The sequence below is a fragment of the Martes martes genome, assembly GCF_963455335.1.
Source record: "Martes martes genome assembly, chromosome: 4".
Classification (NCBI taxonomy): Eukaryota; Metazoa; Chordata; class Mammalia; order Carnivora; family Mustelidae; genus Martes; species Martes martes.
Genome location: NC_137891.1, coordinates 48,554,962 through 48,574,746, shown reverse-complemented (window position 1 = coordinate 48,574,746; position 19,785 = coordinate 48,554,962). Strand labels below are relative to the sequence as shown.

The 19,785-nt window shown below is 35.7% G+C and overlaps 1 protein-coding gene across 3 annotated transcripts in view; it reads left to right on the top strand.

Annotated features, from left to right (window-relative positions):
• The window catches only part of WWP1 (WW domain containing E3 ubiquitin protein ligase 1), a 118,998-nt gene that overhangs the window by 40,776 nt on the left and 58,437 nt on the right, over nt 1–19,785 (top strand). For 2 of the 3 annotated variants that reach the window (XM_080800212.1, XM_080800210.1), the window contains exons 6-8: nt 12,369–12,506; nt 12,600–12,666; nt 15,850–16,034. In XM_080800212.1, coding sequence (XP_080656338.1) covers nt 12,369–12,506; nt 12,600–12,666; nt 15,850–16,034 — 390 coding nt within the window. The remainder of the gene's footprint in view (nt 1–12,368; nt 12,507–12,599; nt 12,667–15,849; nt 16,035–19,785) is intronic. The other variant, XM_080800211.1, reaches the window with a different exon arrangement.

Here is a 19,785-nt window from a genome sequence, read left to right as displayed (position 1 = left end):
TCGGAGCCTGTGCCTCCCAGTATCCTTCACTCAGTTTTGCCCATCCCCCATCCCTTCCCCTCTGGCAACTATCAGTTTGTTCTCCATATTTATGGGTCTGTTTCTCTTTTTTTATTAGTTTTTTTAGATTCCACTATAAGTGAAATCATATGATGTTTGTCTTTCTTTATCTTGTTTCATTTAGCATACTAACCTGTAGGTATGTCCATGTTTCAGATGGCAAGATCTCATTCTTTTTTATGGCTGAGTAATATTCTTTTGTTTATTACCACATTTTCTTTATCCATTCATCTGTTGATGGACACAGGTGGTTTCTGTATCGTGGCTCTTTCAAATAATACTTCATAAACATAAGGGTATATGTATCTTTTTGAATTAGTGTTTTTGTTTTCTTTTGTGTAATTGCCCTGTAGTAGAGTTATTGGATCATATGGTAATTCTATTTTTAATTTTTTGGTGAGTTTCTGTACTGTTTTCCACAGCAGCTGCATCAGTTTACGTTCCCACAACAGTGCCTAAAGGTTCCTTTTTCTCCACATCCTTATAACACTTGTTATTTCTTGTTGTTTTTAAAGCCATTTGACAAGGCTGAGGTGATATTTCATTGTGGTTTTGCTTTGTATTTCCCTGGTGATTAGTGATATTGAGCATCTTTACATGTGTCTGTTAGCTATCTGTACATTTTTTTGGAAAAAATGTTTATTTAGGTCCTCTGACCGTTTTAATCAGATTACTTGTTTTTTTTAGGTGTTGAGTTGTATAAGTTTATGTATATTGGATATCAGTCCCTCATTGGATATATCATTTGCAAATATCTTCTCCCATTTGGTAGACTGTTTTGTTGATTGTTTGCTGTGCAAAAGCTTTGTATTTTGGTGGTGGTCCCAGTAGTTTACTTTTGTTTTGTTTCCCTTACCTAGAAAAGTGTTGCTAAGGCCAGTGTCAAAGCAGTAACTGCTTATGTTTTCTTCTGGGAGTTCTTTCTGGGAGTTCTCAGGTCTCACATTTAGGTCTTTAATTCATTTTGAATTTATTTTGTGTGTGGTATTAGAAAGTGGTTCAGTTTCATTCTTATGGATGTAGTTGTCCAGTTTTTCCAGCACGATTTATTGAAAAGACTGTCTTTTCCCTAGTATATCTTGCCTCCTTGGTCATAGACTAATTAATTGACCATATAAGAGTGGGTTTATTTCTGGGCTCTGTATTCTGTTTCATTGATTGATGTGTCTGTTTTTGTGCCAGAACCATACTGTTTTGATTATAGCTTTGTAATATATCTTGAAGTCTGTGATTATGGTACCTCTGCTTTGTTCTTCTTTTTCAAGATTGCTTTGGGTGTTTGGGGTCTTTCATGGTTCCATACAAATTTTAGGAATGTTTGTTTTAGTTCTGTGAAAATACCGTTGATATTTTGGTAAGGATTGCATTAAATCTATAGATTGCATTGGGTAGTATGGATATCTTAACAATATTCTTCCAATCCATGAGCACGGTATGTCTTTCCATTTGTGTCATCTTCAGTTCTTTCATCAGTGTTTTATAGTTTTCACAATATCAGTCTTTTTACCTCCTTGGTTACGTTTATTCCTAGATACTTTATTATTTTGGTGCAATTGTAAATGGAATTATTTTCCTAATATTTCTTTCTGCTACTTCATTTTTAGTGTATAGAAATGCAACAGATTTCTGTATAATAGTTTTGTGTCCTAAAGCTTTACTGAATTCATTTACTAGTTGTGATAGTTTTTTGGTGGAGTCTTTAGGGTTTTCTGTATGTAGTATCATATCATCTGCAAATGGTGACAATTTAGCTTCTTTCTTACCATTACTTTTTTACTTTCTTACCTTACCTTTTTTTTTTCCTTGTCCGATTGCTGTAGCAAGGATTTTACATATTATGTTGTGGCAAGAGTGGACATCCTTGTCTTGTTCCTGATCTTAGAGGAAAAGCTCTCGGTTTTTCACCATTGGGTATGATGTTAGGTGGGTTTTTCATACATGGCCTCTGTCATAGTGAGGTACGTTCCCTCTGAACCCACTTTGTTTAGTTTTTATTAATGTATATTGAATTTTGTCATATGCATTTTCTACATCTATTGAGGTAATCATATGGTTTCTATGTTTCATTTTGTTAATGTGGTATATCATATTGACAGATTTGTGAATATTGAACCGTCCCTACCTCCCTGGAGTAAATCCCACTTGATAGTGGTGAATGATCCTTTTCATGTTTTATTGAATGCCGTTTCCTAGTATTTTGTTGAGGATTTTTGCGTCTGTGTTCATCAGGGATATTGGCCTTTCTTTCTTCATAGTGTCTTTGGTTTTGGTATTAGGGTAATTCTAGCCTTATGGAATGAATTTGGAAGTTTTCCCTCCTTTTCTGTTTTTTTGGAGTAGTTTGAGGAGAATAGGTATTATGTTTGATAGAGTTCACCTGTGAATCCGTCTGGTTCTTGATTTCGTTTATTGGGAGTTTTTGATTACCAATTCAATTTTGTTACTAGAAATTGTTCTGTTCTGATTTTCTGTTTCTTCCTCATTGAGTTTTGGAAGATGGTGTTTCTAGGAATTTATCCATTTCTTCTAGGTTGTCTAATTTGTTGGCATATAATTTTTTTAGTAGTCTCTTTTAATCCTTTGTATTTTTCTGGAGTTGGTTGTTACTTCTCTTTTATTTGTGATTTTACTCTTTTTTTCCCCTGATGAGTCTGGCAGTTTTATCTTTCCAAAGAACCAGCATTTAGTTGTTTGTTTTTGTTTTTTTTTTAAGATTTTATTTATTTATTTATTTGATAGAGAGAGAGAGATCACAAGCAGGCAGAGAGGCAGGCAGAGAGGGGGAAGCATGCTCCCTACTGAGCAGAGAGCCCAATGTGGGGCTCGATCTCAGGACCTTGAGATCAAGACCTGAGCCAAAGGCAGAAGCTTAACCCACTGAGCCACCCAGGCACCCCAAGAACCAGCATTTAGTTTTATTGATCTTTTCTTTTTGTTGATGTTTGGTTGGTTGGTTTTGTTTTGTTTTGTTTTTAGTTTCTATTTTCATGTATTTCTTTAGGTTATGCTTGGCTTTCTTCCTCTCAGTTTTTTGTGTAGCTGTTAGTTTTTGGGTTTGTGGTTACTGTGAGGTTCACATATAAATCCTAAGTACATAGCGGCCTGTGTATTAAATTGATGGTCACTTATGTTGAAACACATTCTAAAATAACTTTTTTTTAAATCTTCCTCTCCGTGTTTTATGTATATATTGTCATATTTTATGCTTTTTGTTCATAATTTTTGTACTTGTAATTATAGTCTTGTCTTTTTGATTTAAAGAAGTCCTTGTGACATTTCTTATTAGGCCAATTTAGTGGTGCTAAACTCTCTAACTTTTGTTTGTCTGGGAGACTCTTCTATTCTAATTAATAATCTTGCCAGGTACAGTATTTTTACTTGTAGGTTTTTTCCCTTTCAGCACTTTGAATAAAAAAAAGAGTGAAATATTATTAATTAATTAATTAATGGTCTGCAAAGTTTCTTCTGAAAAAAATCAACTGATAGCCTTGTGGCTTTTCTTATATACATGACTAGTTTGCTTCTCTCTTTCTGCTTTTAAATTTTTTTCTTTATCTTTGATCTTTGATATGTTAATTATTATGTTGTGGTGTGGACCCTCTTGGGTCATCTTCTTTGGAACTCTGTGCTCCCTGAACCTTGATGTCTATTTCTGTCCCCAGGTTAGGGTAGTTTTCAGCCATTATTTCTCAAATGAAGTTTTCCGTCCCTTCTTCCTCTTCTCCTGGGACTTCTCTAATGTAAATGTTTGTTTACCTGATCTTGTCCAAGAGATCCCGTAACTTATCCTCATTTGTAAAAAATTCTTTTTTTTTTTCTTTTTGCTGTTTAGCATGGGTGCTGTTACCCTTTCTTCCATATCACTGATTCATTCTTCTGCATTATCTAATCTGTTTATTCTCTCTAGTGTATATTTTGTGGGTTTTTTTTTTTTTTCCGTATTCTTTATCCCAGATTGGTCCTTCTTATATTTCCTATGTCTTATTGAAGTTTTCAGTAAGTTCATCCACTTTCCTCTCAAGTCTGGTGAACATCTTTATGATCATTATTTTGAACTCTTTATCAGGTGGATTGGTTGTTTCCATTTCATTTAGATTTTTTTGTGAGGTTTTGTCTCTTTCTTTTTTAGAACATATTGCTGTCTCCTCATTTTGCTTGACCTTCTGTGTTTAGAATGTTTTGCTTGACCTTCTCTGTTCATTAATTTCTATGAGTAAGTCAATATAGCTGTCTCTCCTTAACTTGAAGGAGTGGTCTTGTGTTTAGCTATGCATGGCACCTCTTTTTTAGTACACATAATTATTTCTTATAACTCACAACCCAGAGATGATAATTGCTAACAGTTTGATGAATTTTGTTTGTGTGTATATGAGTATAACAATTGGGACTTTATTCAATTTCATATTGTGCTTAGCTCTCTTAATATTATGTGCATTTCCCATATCATTCAGTGGTATTCTTTGCAAGCTAATTTAGTAATTTCATATTTTATCAAAAACTACAATTTAACTATGCAATACAATTTAACTATGTTAATACAATTTAACTATACAATTTAACTATGTCCAATTTTGTTATATAAGACTGTATTAAACCTTTATATAAAGATTATAATTATCTTCCCTACAAAGATTATGATATTTATCTGCCAAAGTAATTTTGTAGGAAGGTCAGAATGTCAGTATTCTTTGAAAGGAAACTTTTATAAATTGTATTGAAGTTATTTCTTAGAATTTAATTGAGCAGAATATGCTCAGAGGAAAAATAAAATTTTGTAAACATTCATACATGTCTGAAGTTGATGGTTTCAGAAATGCTAGTAGTAGCATCCTATACACCCCTGGCAGAGCATCTCTTTTTTTTTTTTTTTTTAAGTATTGAAAGGTATATTAATTTGCCAGGGCTGTCATACCCAAACACCAAAGACTGCGTGTCTTAAATAACAAGTATACCTTCTTAACAATTCTGGCTGCTAGAAGGCTGAAATCAAGATGTCAGCAGTGTTGGTTTCTTCAGAGGACTTCTCTCTTTTGGTTTATAGATGGCCATCTTCTTATATCTTCACATTTTCTTCCCTCTGTGCATGTGTCTATATCAGAATTTCTTCCTCGTAAAAAGACACCAGTCATTATTGGATGAGAGGCACCTCATTTTAATTTAATTACCTTTTCAAAGATGCTATTTCCAAATTGAGTCACCTCCTGAATTACCAGGGGTTAGGACTTAAACGGATGAATTTGTGGGAGGGGAGAGCAGAACATAACTCAGCAGAACATAACTCAGCCTTCAACAGAAGGTAAGTAAATTTAAAGCATTGTGAATCATAGTGCTTTAAAGGTAAAAGAACCCTTTGAGCATTAATCCTAGTGACTCATTTTTTTTATTAAATAACTTAATGTAAGTGGCTTGCTTAAGAACAGAAGTTTTGACTAGAACACTGGTTTTCTGAACCTTAGCTTTTAATTTTAATTAGAATAAAAGAAAGTGTAGTTCTAGATAGCCTTGTAAAATTTAAAAATGCACTCATAATTGATAAAATTCTTGGGTGCCTTTGATTTAGCCTCTTGGTTTGGCACTTAGACATTGTCCCTCTTCAAATTTATGGCCTAATTTCTTCTGTACTTAAGGCCTGACATTTTCTTCTCATAAATTCATCTTTTTCTATCCCTTTTCCTGATAAATTTGAGGTGAGAGTAGAGGCTTAATTGATTTGAATAGGTATATCTCCCAGTTTTGAAGATATTTACTTCTTTGGCCTTCATGGTTGTTTTAAGTTACAGCCTTAAGACCCACAACTAAGCCAACCTAAAATCATCTTACATTCTCCCAGAAATACCCAGTAGGAGCTTACTAGGGAAGTTCTTTCATTTCTTCACATTTAAATCCCAGCAAGCCTTCTAGTCCTGAACCTTCATTTTTTTTTCTTGTCATAACCTGGTTGGATAATGACCAAAGTTTTTGCTCATGCAGTCCTCTGATACATTGTCTGAGAAGTTATGTAGGTTTAAGCCCTCATTTGCACTCCAGCCTTTAGTTATGTTTTCAGATCATGCGGATGCCATTCTAAATTACAGAAGTTATCTAATTGGCTCCGCAGAGGTATGTGGTATGTCATCAGCTGTGGAACTGATATCTGAGATACATTTGTTTCTCTCAATCCCACTATTTCTTAAACTGCGAAGGAAAAATCCCTCCATTATTAAAGATAAAGCCTGATACTAGTTAAAATGATAAGGACAGATTTTAATCAGTAATACACTGTTGCAATAAGGAAGACGGTCCAGCTTGTTCTGAACTGAACTCGTATTTTTATAGCGGTAACTGGGCATTTCAAAGGGGCAGTGAGTCCCACATCGGGCTGCTTGCTCGGCGGGGAGCCTGCTTCTCCCTCTGCCTCTGCCTACCACTCTGTCTGCCTGTGCTTGCTCGCTCTCTCTAACAAATAAATAAATTAAAAAAAAAAAAAAAAGAGTCAAAGGGGCAGTGAGGAAGAGGGGAGTGGGTGGGTGTGAGTGGAAGCTACGTAGAGTCAGAGAAGTAAAAAATGATGAAGGGTTTATTGGTATAAATGTGATGAGGCCAGTTTTTTTCCTGCTGGTTGGAATTCTGTTCTCCCATGTAGACAATGAGTCCTAAGCCCTATCCTTCCTATGATTACATTTCCGAGGAGTAGCTTTCACATTGTGGACAAAGACACTCCCAAGTTACAGAGGATAACATTACAGTTGCCCCTTGAACAACGCAGGTTTGGATGGTACGGGTTCCCTTATATTTTTGGATTTTTTATATTGCAGTACCATAAATACATTTTCTCGTCTTTATGGTTTTCTTAGTTATATTTTTCTTTTCTCTGGCTTAATTTATTGTAAGAATACAGTATATAGTACATACATAGCATTTTAAATATATGTTCACTGACTGTTTCTGTTATCAGTAAGGCATCTGGTTATCTGTAGGCTATTAATAATTAAATTTGGGGGGAGTCAAAAGTTGTAGGGGGATTTTCAACTGCACCAGGAGTCAGTGCCCCTGAACCCTGCATTGTTTAAGGTTCAGCTGTACATCACAAAGGGAGAGAGGAAGAATTCACCATTGTAAGCCCTTTTTAGTAAATGCTCTAAGGTCAGGGTGTCAGAGTCCTCTCACAGGTGTAGACTGGAACAAACATGAAAATTTTTTTAGCAACCCTGAATTTTCTCAGGTAGGCAGTATAAGTAGGGCTACGATCATCCTTGCGTTGTTACAACTCTGTTAGTTTGTGTTCAAGTTTTTTAATGTGGGGAGAAGTGATGGATGAGATCATTTGTGCTGAGCATTTGCAGTTTTTATAGGCCAAGGTTGAGGCCCACTCAAGAAGATGACTCAGAGGAGTCTGACTGGAGTTTGCTTAAGGAGAGAATCTTTGTCACCATTCATTGGTGAAAAATGTAAGAGCAGCATAGCTAATACCCACATCAGAGTGTGTATAGAACTTGGTCATGTATTTCAATTTTGAGACTGATAGAGCCACTTTAAACACCCGAGGGAGGAGTCAGATAGCTGCCACTCAAATCCTGGGGACTACACCGTTGGTTTTTGTTTGTTTGTTTATGGCGTTAGTAGAACCAAGAACTTAGCTTTTGTTGAGGAAAGCATTTTGAAATCCATTAAGTTCACTTTTAATTGAATTATGTCCCAAGTGATTTACAGTAACCAGATAATTTGAAAATTATCCCTTTACATTGAATGGTAGGGAGACACAGCAGAGAAATGTGTCATTTATGACAGAGGACAGAGCATAAGTCAAATTTAATTTTATTTAAAAATTTGCTGTAGTCTTACTTAGCTAATACTAATTTGTTTAGTTTGCTAAATCTTAAGTTCTTTTTTTAAATTCACTTCGTATCAGCACAGACTAAAATATGTTAAAACCAAGCTTTTGAACAAATAGTATTCTCATACCCAGTGATATAAATGCATTTCTATTCTTTGGAAAGACTTTTAGGATTGAAATGACTAGGTCAGAAGGAGTGAGCAGTTTGAAGCTTCCAGCTGTGCATAGCTGTCTCATTGCCTTCCTGAAACCATTACTCTAATTTGTACATACAATGAAGCATATAAAAGTGCCCATTTGTAAATATTTGCCATGCTAATGGGTTTTAAAAATGGAGATTGTTTTTAAATGGAGAGCATTTCTTTAATAATTAAAAAAGTCACATTTATTGATCATTCGTATTTCATCATTTGTGATTGTTTTGTATTCCTTTTACATTTTTTAATTCATGTTCCTTGTTCTCTCACTGACTTATAAAAGCTCTTTTTTCTCCCAGTTAATCATTTGCCACTTTTTTATTAGTTTTGGTTGACAGAAGTTTATAATTTTTTTCATCCTTAAAGTTCATCCAACTTCCATTTTTTATGCTCAGAGAATGTTTTTCAATCCCTGTATTTCATTTATCTACTTTCTTCTTACACATGTGTATGTTGGCCAGCCTCAAAAACTGCCCCAAGCATTCCTGCCTTGTGGTGTTTGCACCTTGTGTGGTCCCTCCCACATTGAATCAGATGGTCTATGACAGAGTATGATAGAAGTAATGGTATAGGACCTCCTATGCTTGGTCATAAAAGACATTTCAGTATTCGCCTTAGTCTCTTGGATTATGTACCTAGAAGTTACCATTGTGAAGATCCAAGAAGCCCTGTAGAAACACCTTAATGGAGAACACTGAGTCCTCTTCTCAGCTCTCAGCACCAGCTTATTAGCTATGTGTATGAGCCATCATTTAAGCAGATTTTCTAGCCCCTCTCAAAATTCTAGCTTTCAGAAACTGAGCCATAATAAATTATTGTTGTTATTTTTAGTGACTAAACTTAACAATAATTTGTTACTTAATAGATAATAGCAGTTTTTTAAATGGCTTCAGAATATGACCGAGTTAAATCTAAATATGTGAAACACCTTAAAAAACAAATTTTTGAAGATACTTTATTTTCCTTGGGAAAAGAATAAGTGATAGAAGAATAAATCATCTAGTTGTATACCTAGCTTCTCAGAGGCTTAGATTGTTCTTTGCCCTATTAAAACTAAGAAAGAATGTCTAAGAGGAAAAATCAGATTATAGATTAAAAGTTGTAAAATTGTAAGTTTCCTGAGGACAGTCCTTTCTTAATAATTTTTCAAAACATTTATTAAGCACCTACCTCTGTCACGTACTGAGGATACATCATTAAATTAGATGGACACAATTTCTGCTCTTTCAGAGACTTCACTTTAGTTGGGGAGGTCAGGTCCTCTCCACCTCCCCCAAAATTCTGGTGATACATCTGTTAAAAGAATTAAGTGGAGTAATGGTGTGGAGGTTTACTTTAGGCAGGTTAGTGTTTATCCTGCTTTTTCATTATAGTATCTGGTACACATTGGGCATTTATATATTGAATAGATAAGTATGTCTGAATTGGTTTGTTTATATGTTAGAATAATACTCTCACTCCCCCTGCCAACATACATACATGCACGTGTAGATGGGAATTATTTATGTGATAGTCCTCCCAATTTTATGACTCAGAAATGTTATATCCCGGTATTCCATGTTCAGAATTGTGAAAGACTAGATGTTGTAAACAACTTCCTGCTGCAGAGCAAATATGTTCCGGATAGAACAAATTTTTGTGGCATTAACGATTTTTACAGAGACAAAATGTTTTTCAAGGCCCTCTTCTTCCCCCCAAAATAAATAAATAAATAAAGGCAAGGAAAATCTTACAAACTGGAATTAGAATAGTGGATGATGCTGATAACAGTTTTCAGGATACTGAGCTTTTGGCTAACCAGATAGGGGAGCTGAGCTTGGACTCCTGTAGTCTAGACTCTTGGGGGTGCCCTCAAACCACTGACAGAATTAGAAACAGACCCTGACAGTACCGAAGCCCAAATATTACTCTTAGTCTAATATCAGAGAATGAACCCACCACCAAAGATTATAAATTATAAGAAGAAGCCATTATAAGCAGGGGTTGGCAAATACTTTCTTTAAATGGCTAAGATAGTAAATATTTAAGCTTTGCAGGTAATGCAGTTTTGTTGTACATACTCAGCTCTTCCATTGTAGTGGGAAAGCAGGCATAGAAGATATGTAAATGAACATATGACTGTGTTCAAATAAAACTATTCACAAAAACAGGAGCACCTGGGTGGCTCAGTGGGTTAAGCCTCTGCCTTCGGCTCGGGTCATGATCTCAGGGTCCTGGGATCGAGCCCCACATCGGGCTCTCTGCTCAGCGGGGAGCCTGCTTCTCCCTCTCTCTCTGCCTGCTGCTCTGCCTACTTGTGATTCTATCTCTCTCTCTGTCAAATAAATAAAATAAAATCTTAAAAAAAAAAAAAAAACTATTCACAAAAACAGGTAGGTGGTCAGATTCGGCCTGCAATCAGTTTGCTAAACCCTGCAATAGAGGATGGAGTAGAGGAGATATTTTAAGAGTTAATGACTAGGGGCGCCTGGGTGGCTCAGTGGTGTAAGCCACTGCTTTCGGCTCAGGTCATGATCTCAGGGTCCTGGGATCGAGTCCCACATCGGGCTCTCTGCTCGACAGGGAGCCTGCTTCCCTCTCACTCTCTCTGCCTGCCTCTTTGCCTGCTTGTGATCTCTCTCTGTCAAATAAATAAATAAAATCTTAAAAAAAAAAAAGAGTTAATGACTATATTTGAATACCAGTGAAAAATAAATTCTTCAGTCCATTATATCCAAAGCAAAATGATAAAGAGAAAGTCATGATTTCAGCAAGTGAAATGCATGACCCCAAAGACAAAAAACAGCTTTAGAGAAAGAGATGATTTTGGATGGATTTATAAATTAGAATTACAGAATTAGCAGTAAAAGAAGATGATAGTGGTAAAAATATCCTCAAAGAGTGAGAGATTATCATCAATATAAAATAGTGTGCTCAACAGATCTTTTAAAGATGAGAGTCAGATTAAGAAATGAGAGAATTTACCACCAAGAGACCTACACTAAAGGGATTTTGGAAAGGTTATTCTTTAAGAATCTACTCAAGCTAAATATTTTAGGAACAAGAACTAAATCTCCACATTCCAGATACTTTAAATAAAGTGATGACAAAATGAAAAAGAATGGTGGTCAGTGTAGTTTTCTTCAGTATAGATTATTAGAATCTAGGTAAAGATGAAATTCATGCTTTTTGTAGTTTTTTTTTTTCGCACTTTCGTATTTTGTCTAGTCTCTAATGCCTTTATTAATATTTTTGTGATGTGCTGTGGAAATGAGGTTTATGCTGGTATAAAGTTTGGCATAGGTAATCTAAAAGGTCTTCTTTTATTATATGGTTCTTAAATTTTTTGCAAAGAATTTCTGTCCAGTGATTATAGTGGTTCCAGATTTTTTTTTTTTTTTGGTCTTTTCTGTATTTGGATAATTAGTATGCTTATGCTGGACATTTGATCAAATGACTCAAATCTGTTGAATATAGGAAAGAACAAAGTTAAGGACATAATCTAAGAAGAACTATGTTCCATGGTTCCAGAAGCTGCAGAGAGAGCCAGTAAATATCAGACTGAAAAAAAGAAAAAATATATATCAGACTGAAGTAATTCGCTTCATTTTGGATAGTAAAGGGATCAGTAAAAACTTGTATTTCTGTGGAATAGAAGTCAAAGGAAAATGACTTTGAGTTTAAGTAAGAACTAGGAATCCTAAAACAGGAAGGAAATATTTGGTCTTCTATGAAAAAGAAATAATAAACTATTGTCATAGTATTTATAATTTATTGGGTGTTTAACATGTGTCAAGTGTGTTGCGAAAACTTTGTGTGGTTTTGCATTTAGGCCTTTCGACAATCCTTTTTAGTTCAGTGCCTTTATTATCTCCATTTTATAATGACTGGAACTGAGGCTTTTTTATAGTTTGACTACTTACTCAAAGTTCTAGGGCTGGAATCAGTAACCAGACTGCCCAACTTCATGCAGAAATTTTGCCTTAACCGCAAGTCTTACGGGCTGAAGAGTAAGTTTAGGTAATTGTTGTGTGCAATATCTGCATATGTTTATATGTTCTCTGTGCTTTATACAGTGCAGAGGAGCAATTAAAGAAGACATTGAGAGCATGGGTGCGGGACAAGGAGTTTTTCAACTTGGTGTGAAAGGGAGTGAGCCTGATGTCATATAGAAGGGTCTACAGATAAAAGTGGAATAATTCTTCCCACATGTAGCCATCAAGTACTGAATTAGAGTAATTCTTGATGTGTAGTTTTGATTTCTAACACATCATTTTGTATGTGGCAAAAGCTTTTAACTTAAGATTTTTTTTCCCTAGTGGAAAGAGTGAAAGAACAATTAAAACTTTCTTTGGAAAACAAGAATGGCATAGTGCAAACTGGTGAATTAACAGTTGTGCTCGATGGACTGGTGATTGAGCAAGAAAATCTAACAAACTGCGGCTCATCTCCAACCAGTAAGATAATTTTATGTGTTCTTAAAATTTGAAGAGGAAAACCCCCAGCAAGACGTATATAAAAACCTGCTTGCTTGCTTTCTTGTTGTTCAGTAGAAATACAGCAAAATGGTGATGCCTTACATGAAAATGGAGACCCTTCAACAAGACCAACCTCCAGGTAGAATATTTTATTTTAGTATTTGTGGCAAGGTAATGTAACATTTTCCATATTATAAAGTTTTACAATTTAATCTTAGTTTAGAGTTTTCCATAGAATTTAAAATTTCTATCTAAACTTGTCATTTGTTTGAATTCTTGTAAAATTTTTTAAAGAAATAACAATAGTTTTTAAAGTAGTTTTTAAAGAAATAAGAACTTCATTGAGATATAATACATACACCAAAAGGTTTACCCTTTTAAAATATATATTTCAGTAGATTTTGGTACATCACCACTATCTAATTTCAGAAATTCTCATCACCCTCAAAAAGAGACTGTACTCATGAGCTGTCTCTCCTCGTTCCTCTCTCCTCCCATCTCTTGGCACCACTAATCTATTTTCCGTCCCAAGTGGCTTTGACTATTCTGGCCATTTCTTAAATAGATTCATACAATATGTCGCCTCCTCTTACTGGCTGTTCTTAATTAGCATAAGGTTCATCCATGTTGTAGTATGTATCAGTCCTTCATTCTTTTTTATTGGTAATGGCTTCTTAAGATCTGTATTTAGGCATATTTTTATCAGTACATAGATAGACTCAGAGAATGTGGAAGATGGGTATCTTTTTGCTATCTGAATTGGCAACTTCCTGTAGATCACTATAAGATACATGCTCCACAGATTATAGTCTTTCCTCAGAACTCACTCTGCCATCTCAGAAACTCCCTTGCTTTCACATTTGATGACAGTTAATAAAAAACTTTCTGGAGATCCCTGGGTGGCTCAGTCGGTTAATAAGCGTCTCCCTTCAGCTCAGGTCATGAGCCCAAGGGTCCTGGGATCAAGTCCCTTATCAGGCTCCTTGCTCAGCAGGGAGCCTGCTTTTCCCTCAGCCTGCTGTTCACACTGCTTGTGCTCTCTCTCTCTCTGACAAATAAATAAAATCTTTTAAGAAAGTAAATAAATAGGGCACTTGGGTGGCTCAGTCAGTTAAGCATCTGCCTTTGGCACAGGTCATGATCCCAGGATCCTGGGATCAGACCCCACATTGGGCTCCCTGCTCAGTGGGGAGCCTGCTTCTCCCTCTCCCCTGGCTTGTGCTCTCTCTCTCTCTCTCTCTCAAATAAATAAAATCTTAAAAAAAAAAAAAAAGGGAATACTTTAAAAAAAAATACTGGTGTATGACAAAGTGTTGCTTCTATTAATACACGGAATTACTAACATCATTATTCCTAAATTTCTTATAGAGCACTTGAACAGATGAATATATCTTCTGAAAATATACTTGGCTTAAATAAATATATTTACTTAGCATACGAGAAAATTAAGAACTAAAAGGGTGCAAAAATTAGGTAGATTAAGGTATTTTTTGTGTGTGGGTATGTATCTATAATCACATCTGTCTTTATAATTTTTGAAATACAATTTTAGATGGATAAAGGAGCTTGAATCATCACCAGTCTGAAACCTAATGTTGTTTACTGCATATAGTAAGACATTTTGAAGGAAAGATTAGATCTACAGCACCAGGAGAACTTCAAATGAGTTCTTTTACTTAGACTCCTGGATCACTGATTCTTGCTGAGTGGTAGGGAGGGCTGTGCAAATCATAGGAATCACTTGGGAGCTTCCTTCAGACTTCACCTGTCCAAACTTCCTGAAGACCTCCCCTTCCAGATATGTGACAAAGGAAGGGAGAGTGGCATTTATTCATTTGTTAATTTTCATCAGATACTTTTCACATGTTTGTACTGGCCCTGTTCCTGTGAAATTGCATTCTGGTGGGATTAAAGTAGATAGTAAACAAGTGAAGAAATAAATTAACTAATTGGAGATAGTGATAAGAACTGTGAAGTCCTTGAACTAGGACAAGGTGACAGGAATGGAAGGGAGCCTATTTTAAAGAGAGATGTCGGGGGAATCGTCTCTAAAGAAGTGTCAATTTGAGCTACAATTAAAAAGCCAAAAATGTACTATCCATGTAGAGTTCTGACAGAAGAGCATTATTCTAGGTAGAGGGCATAGCAAGTGCAAAGACCGTGAGTTTATTTTTAGTTAATTTATGCTCTACAAATTCTTCCAGCTCTAGAATATAATATTTAACCTTTTTTTTATAATCCTGTAATCATTATAATATTACTGCCTGTGTATAATAATTTTTCATAAACATTTGAAGACTTTACAGCATGTTTTCATATTCAGTAAAATTGATACATAGTTTATCTGCTGCAAGGTGAGCAAAGGGGAACCTTGGAGAGAAATGGATTTGAGATAGATGGACAGGGCTTAGGGACATGATTTATTTATTTATTTATTTAAAGATTTTATTTATTTGATAGAGCACAAGTGCAGGCAGAGAGAAAGGTAAAAGCAGGCTCCTCACAGAGCAGGGAGCCCCGTGCTGGGGGGCGGGGGGGGCTTGATCCTAGGACCTCAGAACCATGAACTGAGCTGAAGACAGACATTCAACTGACTGAGCCACCCAGGTGTTCCTGATTTATGTCTTTTAAAAAACATTAAGGCTGCTTTGTGGAGGGGGCGCATATAGGGTAGCCTGTGTATTTGGCGAAACTGTTAACTTACGTGATATCTCCCAACTCCCCGTCCACTGCCAATAAGATTTAAAATGTTCGATTTTGTAATTGGAGATTTGTTTATTTGCAGTTCATATATGTACTATAGATTCTTCTAACTCTGCAATATAATATTTAGCTTTTCTGATTCTCATGTACTCATTATTTTAGTGCCAGTACATTGTAATTTTTAATCAATATTTGAAGACCTTTCAGTTTATTTTCCAGGATTCTATACAATTACAATAGGTTGGAATTGATTTTTTAAAGTTCCATAAGCTTTTCAAAAATACTTTTAGAGCATTTTAAAAAAAAGATTAATCTTAGACTTAAATATTTAAAATGTATGACTTGATCATTACTGTGAGGAACTGAATTCATTTTGATTTAGTGTATTTGTGTATCTGAGTGTACAGTTACCTGCCAGTGTGGATACACTTGGAACTGAAAGTAATGTAAACTTTAATGTAATAAAAGCATGCTATATCATTTGTTCATTACTCTTTTTACCTTTCACTTTGTTTGAATATTAAGAATTTGATAAATCTTTCTTAATGATAATTCTGATGGAAAGTTACTTAATTTTACTTGTTAAAGAAAGCATCTTTTTTTTTTTTCTTTTTTTAAGGTTGGCTGTTGAAGGGACTAATGGAACAGATAATCATGCACCCACAAGCACTCTAGTTCAAAGCTCATGCTGTTCATATTTAGTTAATGGAGACAGCACACCTTCATCTCCATCTCAGGTTGCTGCCAGACCCAAAACCACACCAGCTCCAAAACCACTCACATCTGAGCCTGCCAATGACACTGGTAAGCCTGGTGATTTATGACTCATTGTTTTTGGGTCTTTTTTTAAGATTTTATTTATTTGACAGAGAAAGACAGTGAGAGAGAGAACACAAGCAAGGGGAGTGGGAGAGAGAGAAGCAGGCTTCCCACTCATCAGGGAGCCTGATGTGGGGCTCAATCCCAGGACCCTGGGACCATGACCCGAGCCAAAGGCAGACACCCAGGGGCTGAGCCACCCAGGTCCTCCTATGATGTGTTGTTTAAATGAAAACTGAATTAAACTTTATGAACCTGTGCCTACACTTCCTACTGTACAGTCTTTCTTAATCTTTAGTTCTATGCTAGAAATTTAAAGATCACAATACCTGAAATATTTTCTAATAATTTCAGTTTTTCCAGATTATTTAGGAGGGTATTCCAAATACATATTCAGTTTAGAAGTAATAGTACATTTCACTAAGCATGCACTTATAATTAGATTCTTAGGCTTATGCCACAGATATTTCTGGAAGTAATTAGATAAAGGGCCAGTTACTTACTAAGTTCACTCCTGATTCATGAAATATATAAGAATGATGAATGCTCATTTCAGAAAGGCTTGTATCACCACTATGTTTCATTCTTGTCATCACCTCCATTTAAACTTTGTGAAATTTGGTAAGTTAGCTTTTCTTCCTAAAATATTTAGCTGTTTGAGTAGATTGGTGAAAATATCTATTGACCACTGGTTAGTTGCATAGTTTAGTGTTTGGGTATATTCATATGCTAATGCAAAAGGAAGGAATACTTAACCGAGGCTCCCCCCCCCCATTGCTATAATATTAGAAGCTGGGGATATTTATATCCCCCCAGAGATATAAATAAGGATCATATATATATATATATACACACACACACACACACACGTATATATATATATGCGTGTGTGTGTGTGTGTGTATATATATATATATATTCCACAGCTTGCCAGGTACTTTCTAGGCCCATTCTTCTCTTATTTATCCTTGCCTGAAATTTCAGGGTGAAGTTAAAACACATAAGGAACTAGAATTGAAGGCTCCATTGTAAGTAATTGCCACAACATTCACATTAAATGCTAGGAAACATAGGACAATCATAATCTCTAATATTGTGCTATATATGTTCTAAACACAGTATGTCTATTTACTGATTTAATGCTCACCATAATAGAAATAGATACTGAAGTCTTAACCTTTCTCCCAGGAGGAACTGAGGCACAGAGAGATAACAGCTAGGGAGTAGAAGAGCTCTCTCAGCTCTCTGCCCTCTGCTTCACTTTGATGTGTGTGATTTGTATAGTGTTGCAAAGTTGTACTGTTCATCTTTCATACTATGATAGGCTTCAAATAATATTCCCTTATCCAACTTAGTGATTGTGTTTTCACCTCCTCTGATAATTGTTGGTGGCATCTGACAAAACAGTCCCATCTGTCATCATTCTATTGGCCAGTGTACAAAGACTTCCGGAACCTCCTCTGTTGGTAGCAACCATTCTGCCAGTGTGTTTTGTGTGATCAGTCATCTCTTAGGAGGATGAATTCAGGTACTTCTCAAGGAATGGGGTAGTAGTCTTTAAGACATCAGTGCAAAAATTATATTCCTTTTTTAATCAAGAACTTTAGAATCAATTTTCATGTTGGAGTGTGGGTACAGAGTAGGAGTGTGCATATTCTGTGTATAACATGTTATATGTTTTAATCCCTTAGTTACAATTCGGAGTCCTAAAATCTTTAAAACCAAAAGGATGTTTTGGTAAACTCCTTTGATGGCAAAATGACTAGCACTGTTTTGAAGGTAATCATAGTTTATCATGCGTGGTGTATCTCTCCATTTTGCCACAGAAATTTTACTATGTGATGACAATGTGTAGCCCCCACAATCTGCTCACATAGTAATGTAATATAGAACAAATATGCCATATTAATTTTCTAAATTCTGAAAACTTACAGATTCTGGAATACACTTGGCCCCAGGGTTTTCAGATAAGGGATTGTGGGCCTGTGCTAAGGAGTTTTAAGACAAATAATTTCATTTTACCAGAGATGGTATTATACAAGAGGACTTTTGGGGAGGATTTTTTTCCTCCCTCCTGTTCATTTAGGTTTTGATTAACAGGGTCCATTTGTAAGTTTAGTTGCTGTAAATATTAGTTACTTTAAGCTAGGAAAGGAAGCAGTCATGATTGAAAAGATTAGATTCTGCTTCTAACAGGACTTTGTTCAAATCCCAGGTCTATCATTTAATGTGTTAACTGTGTGATCTTGGACAAATTTCATATCAAAATTTAGCTCTTCCATTTATAAAAATGTGGTAATAATTAACTACCTGGTAGGATTTTTTTCAAATGGTAAATGAGATATTCTAAAATATCTACCATAGTCTTTGAATTAAGAAAAATAGTTTTCTTCTCAACTTCCCACTGTCCCAAAACTTCTAGTGCAAAATGACTTATTCTAATACATAATTATTCTCTTATTAATAAAATAGATCAGTGCTCAGTATGGTAAGTTTCAGGCAGAACTAACTGATTTCACAAGTTTGTTAAACTTTTGTTTATAGCTTTTTATTTTGGGATAATTACAGAAAGTTGCCAAGAAATGTACAGGGAGGTCCCATGTTCCCTTCACCAGCCTCCCCCAATGTTAACATACAGTGTATAACTATAATACAGTATTAAAATCAGGAAATTGGCATTGACAAAATCTGCATTTCACCAGTTACATTTGCATTGTGTGTGCCTTTAGTTTTGTGCAGTTTATCATGTCTAGCTTCATGGAGCTGCCACTGCAGTCAAGATAACAGAACCACACCATCACTAAAGGCCCCCTCGAACATTTGTGTGAATTGACTTTAAAGAAACTTAAGGTTCATATATAGAAGCAGTTCTTTGTCACGCCTTTCAAAGGCACTAAAAATGATACTCAAGTACTCCAGCATTTCTGCCTTTTTCTACTTCACTTGAACAGTTATCGTAAGGACAGATGCATGGTGCTTTGAGAGGGGCCTATCATAAAGAACAAGGGAAACTTCTCAAGGATTAAACGGGAAAGTAGGGTGATATGTCTTGTAAACAAAATGTTATACAGCTGAAAGTAAGGATTGGGATGCATTCATTAAGAAACCAAGTTAGTGGGTGGCACGTGGGTGACTCAAGACAGTTGGTTGAACATTCAGCTCTTGATTTCTGCTCTGGTGGTGGTCTCAGGGTCCTAGAATCGAGGCCTTGTCTGCGCTTAGCCTGTGGTCTGCTTGAGTTTCCATCTCCCTCTGCCCCCCCCCCCCCGCCCCAGTACTCACTCACTCACTCTCTCTCTCTCTAAATAAAGAAATAAACAAATAAGTAAATAAAATCTTTTTTAAAAATGTACAAAAACTTTTAAAAAAAGCCACCCAAGTCAGTTGGTATGGTCTTATACCTGTAGAGAAGGAAATGCTTTGCATGAACTTCTATCCTACCTGTCACACATTTTTAAATACTAGCTTACATAAAATTTTCCACATTCTTTCACGAGCAAAGAGCCTATGATCCTGACTTTCTCCCTCTGTTTCTTTCTCTGCCTTCCTTTTCCTTTTTGCCTTTTTGGTAGTTTGTCCTTTCACTCATCCTTACATCATTTGTTGACAGGTATTTATTTCGCAGCTAGCGTAGACAGATATTTATTTTGCAGGGCACTGCTTGCTGGCTGTTTACATACACATCACAGTTGCTCAACTTAAGCCCTATTGGGCTTAAGACATCTTGGGCCAGATA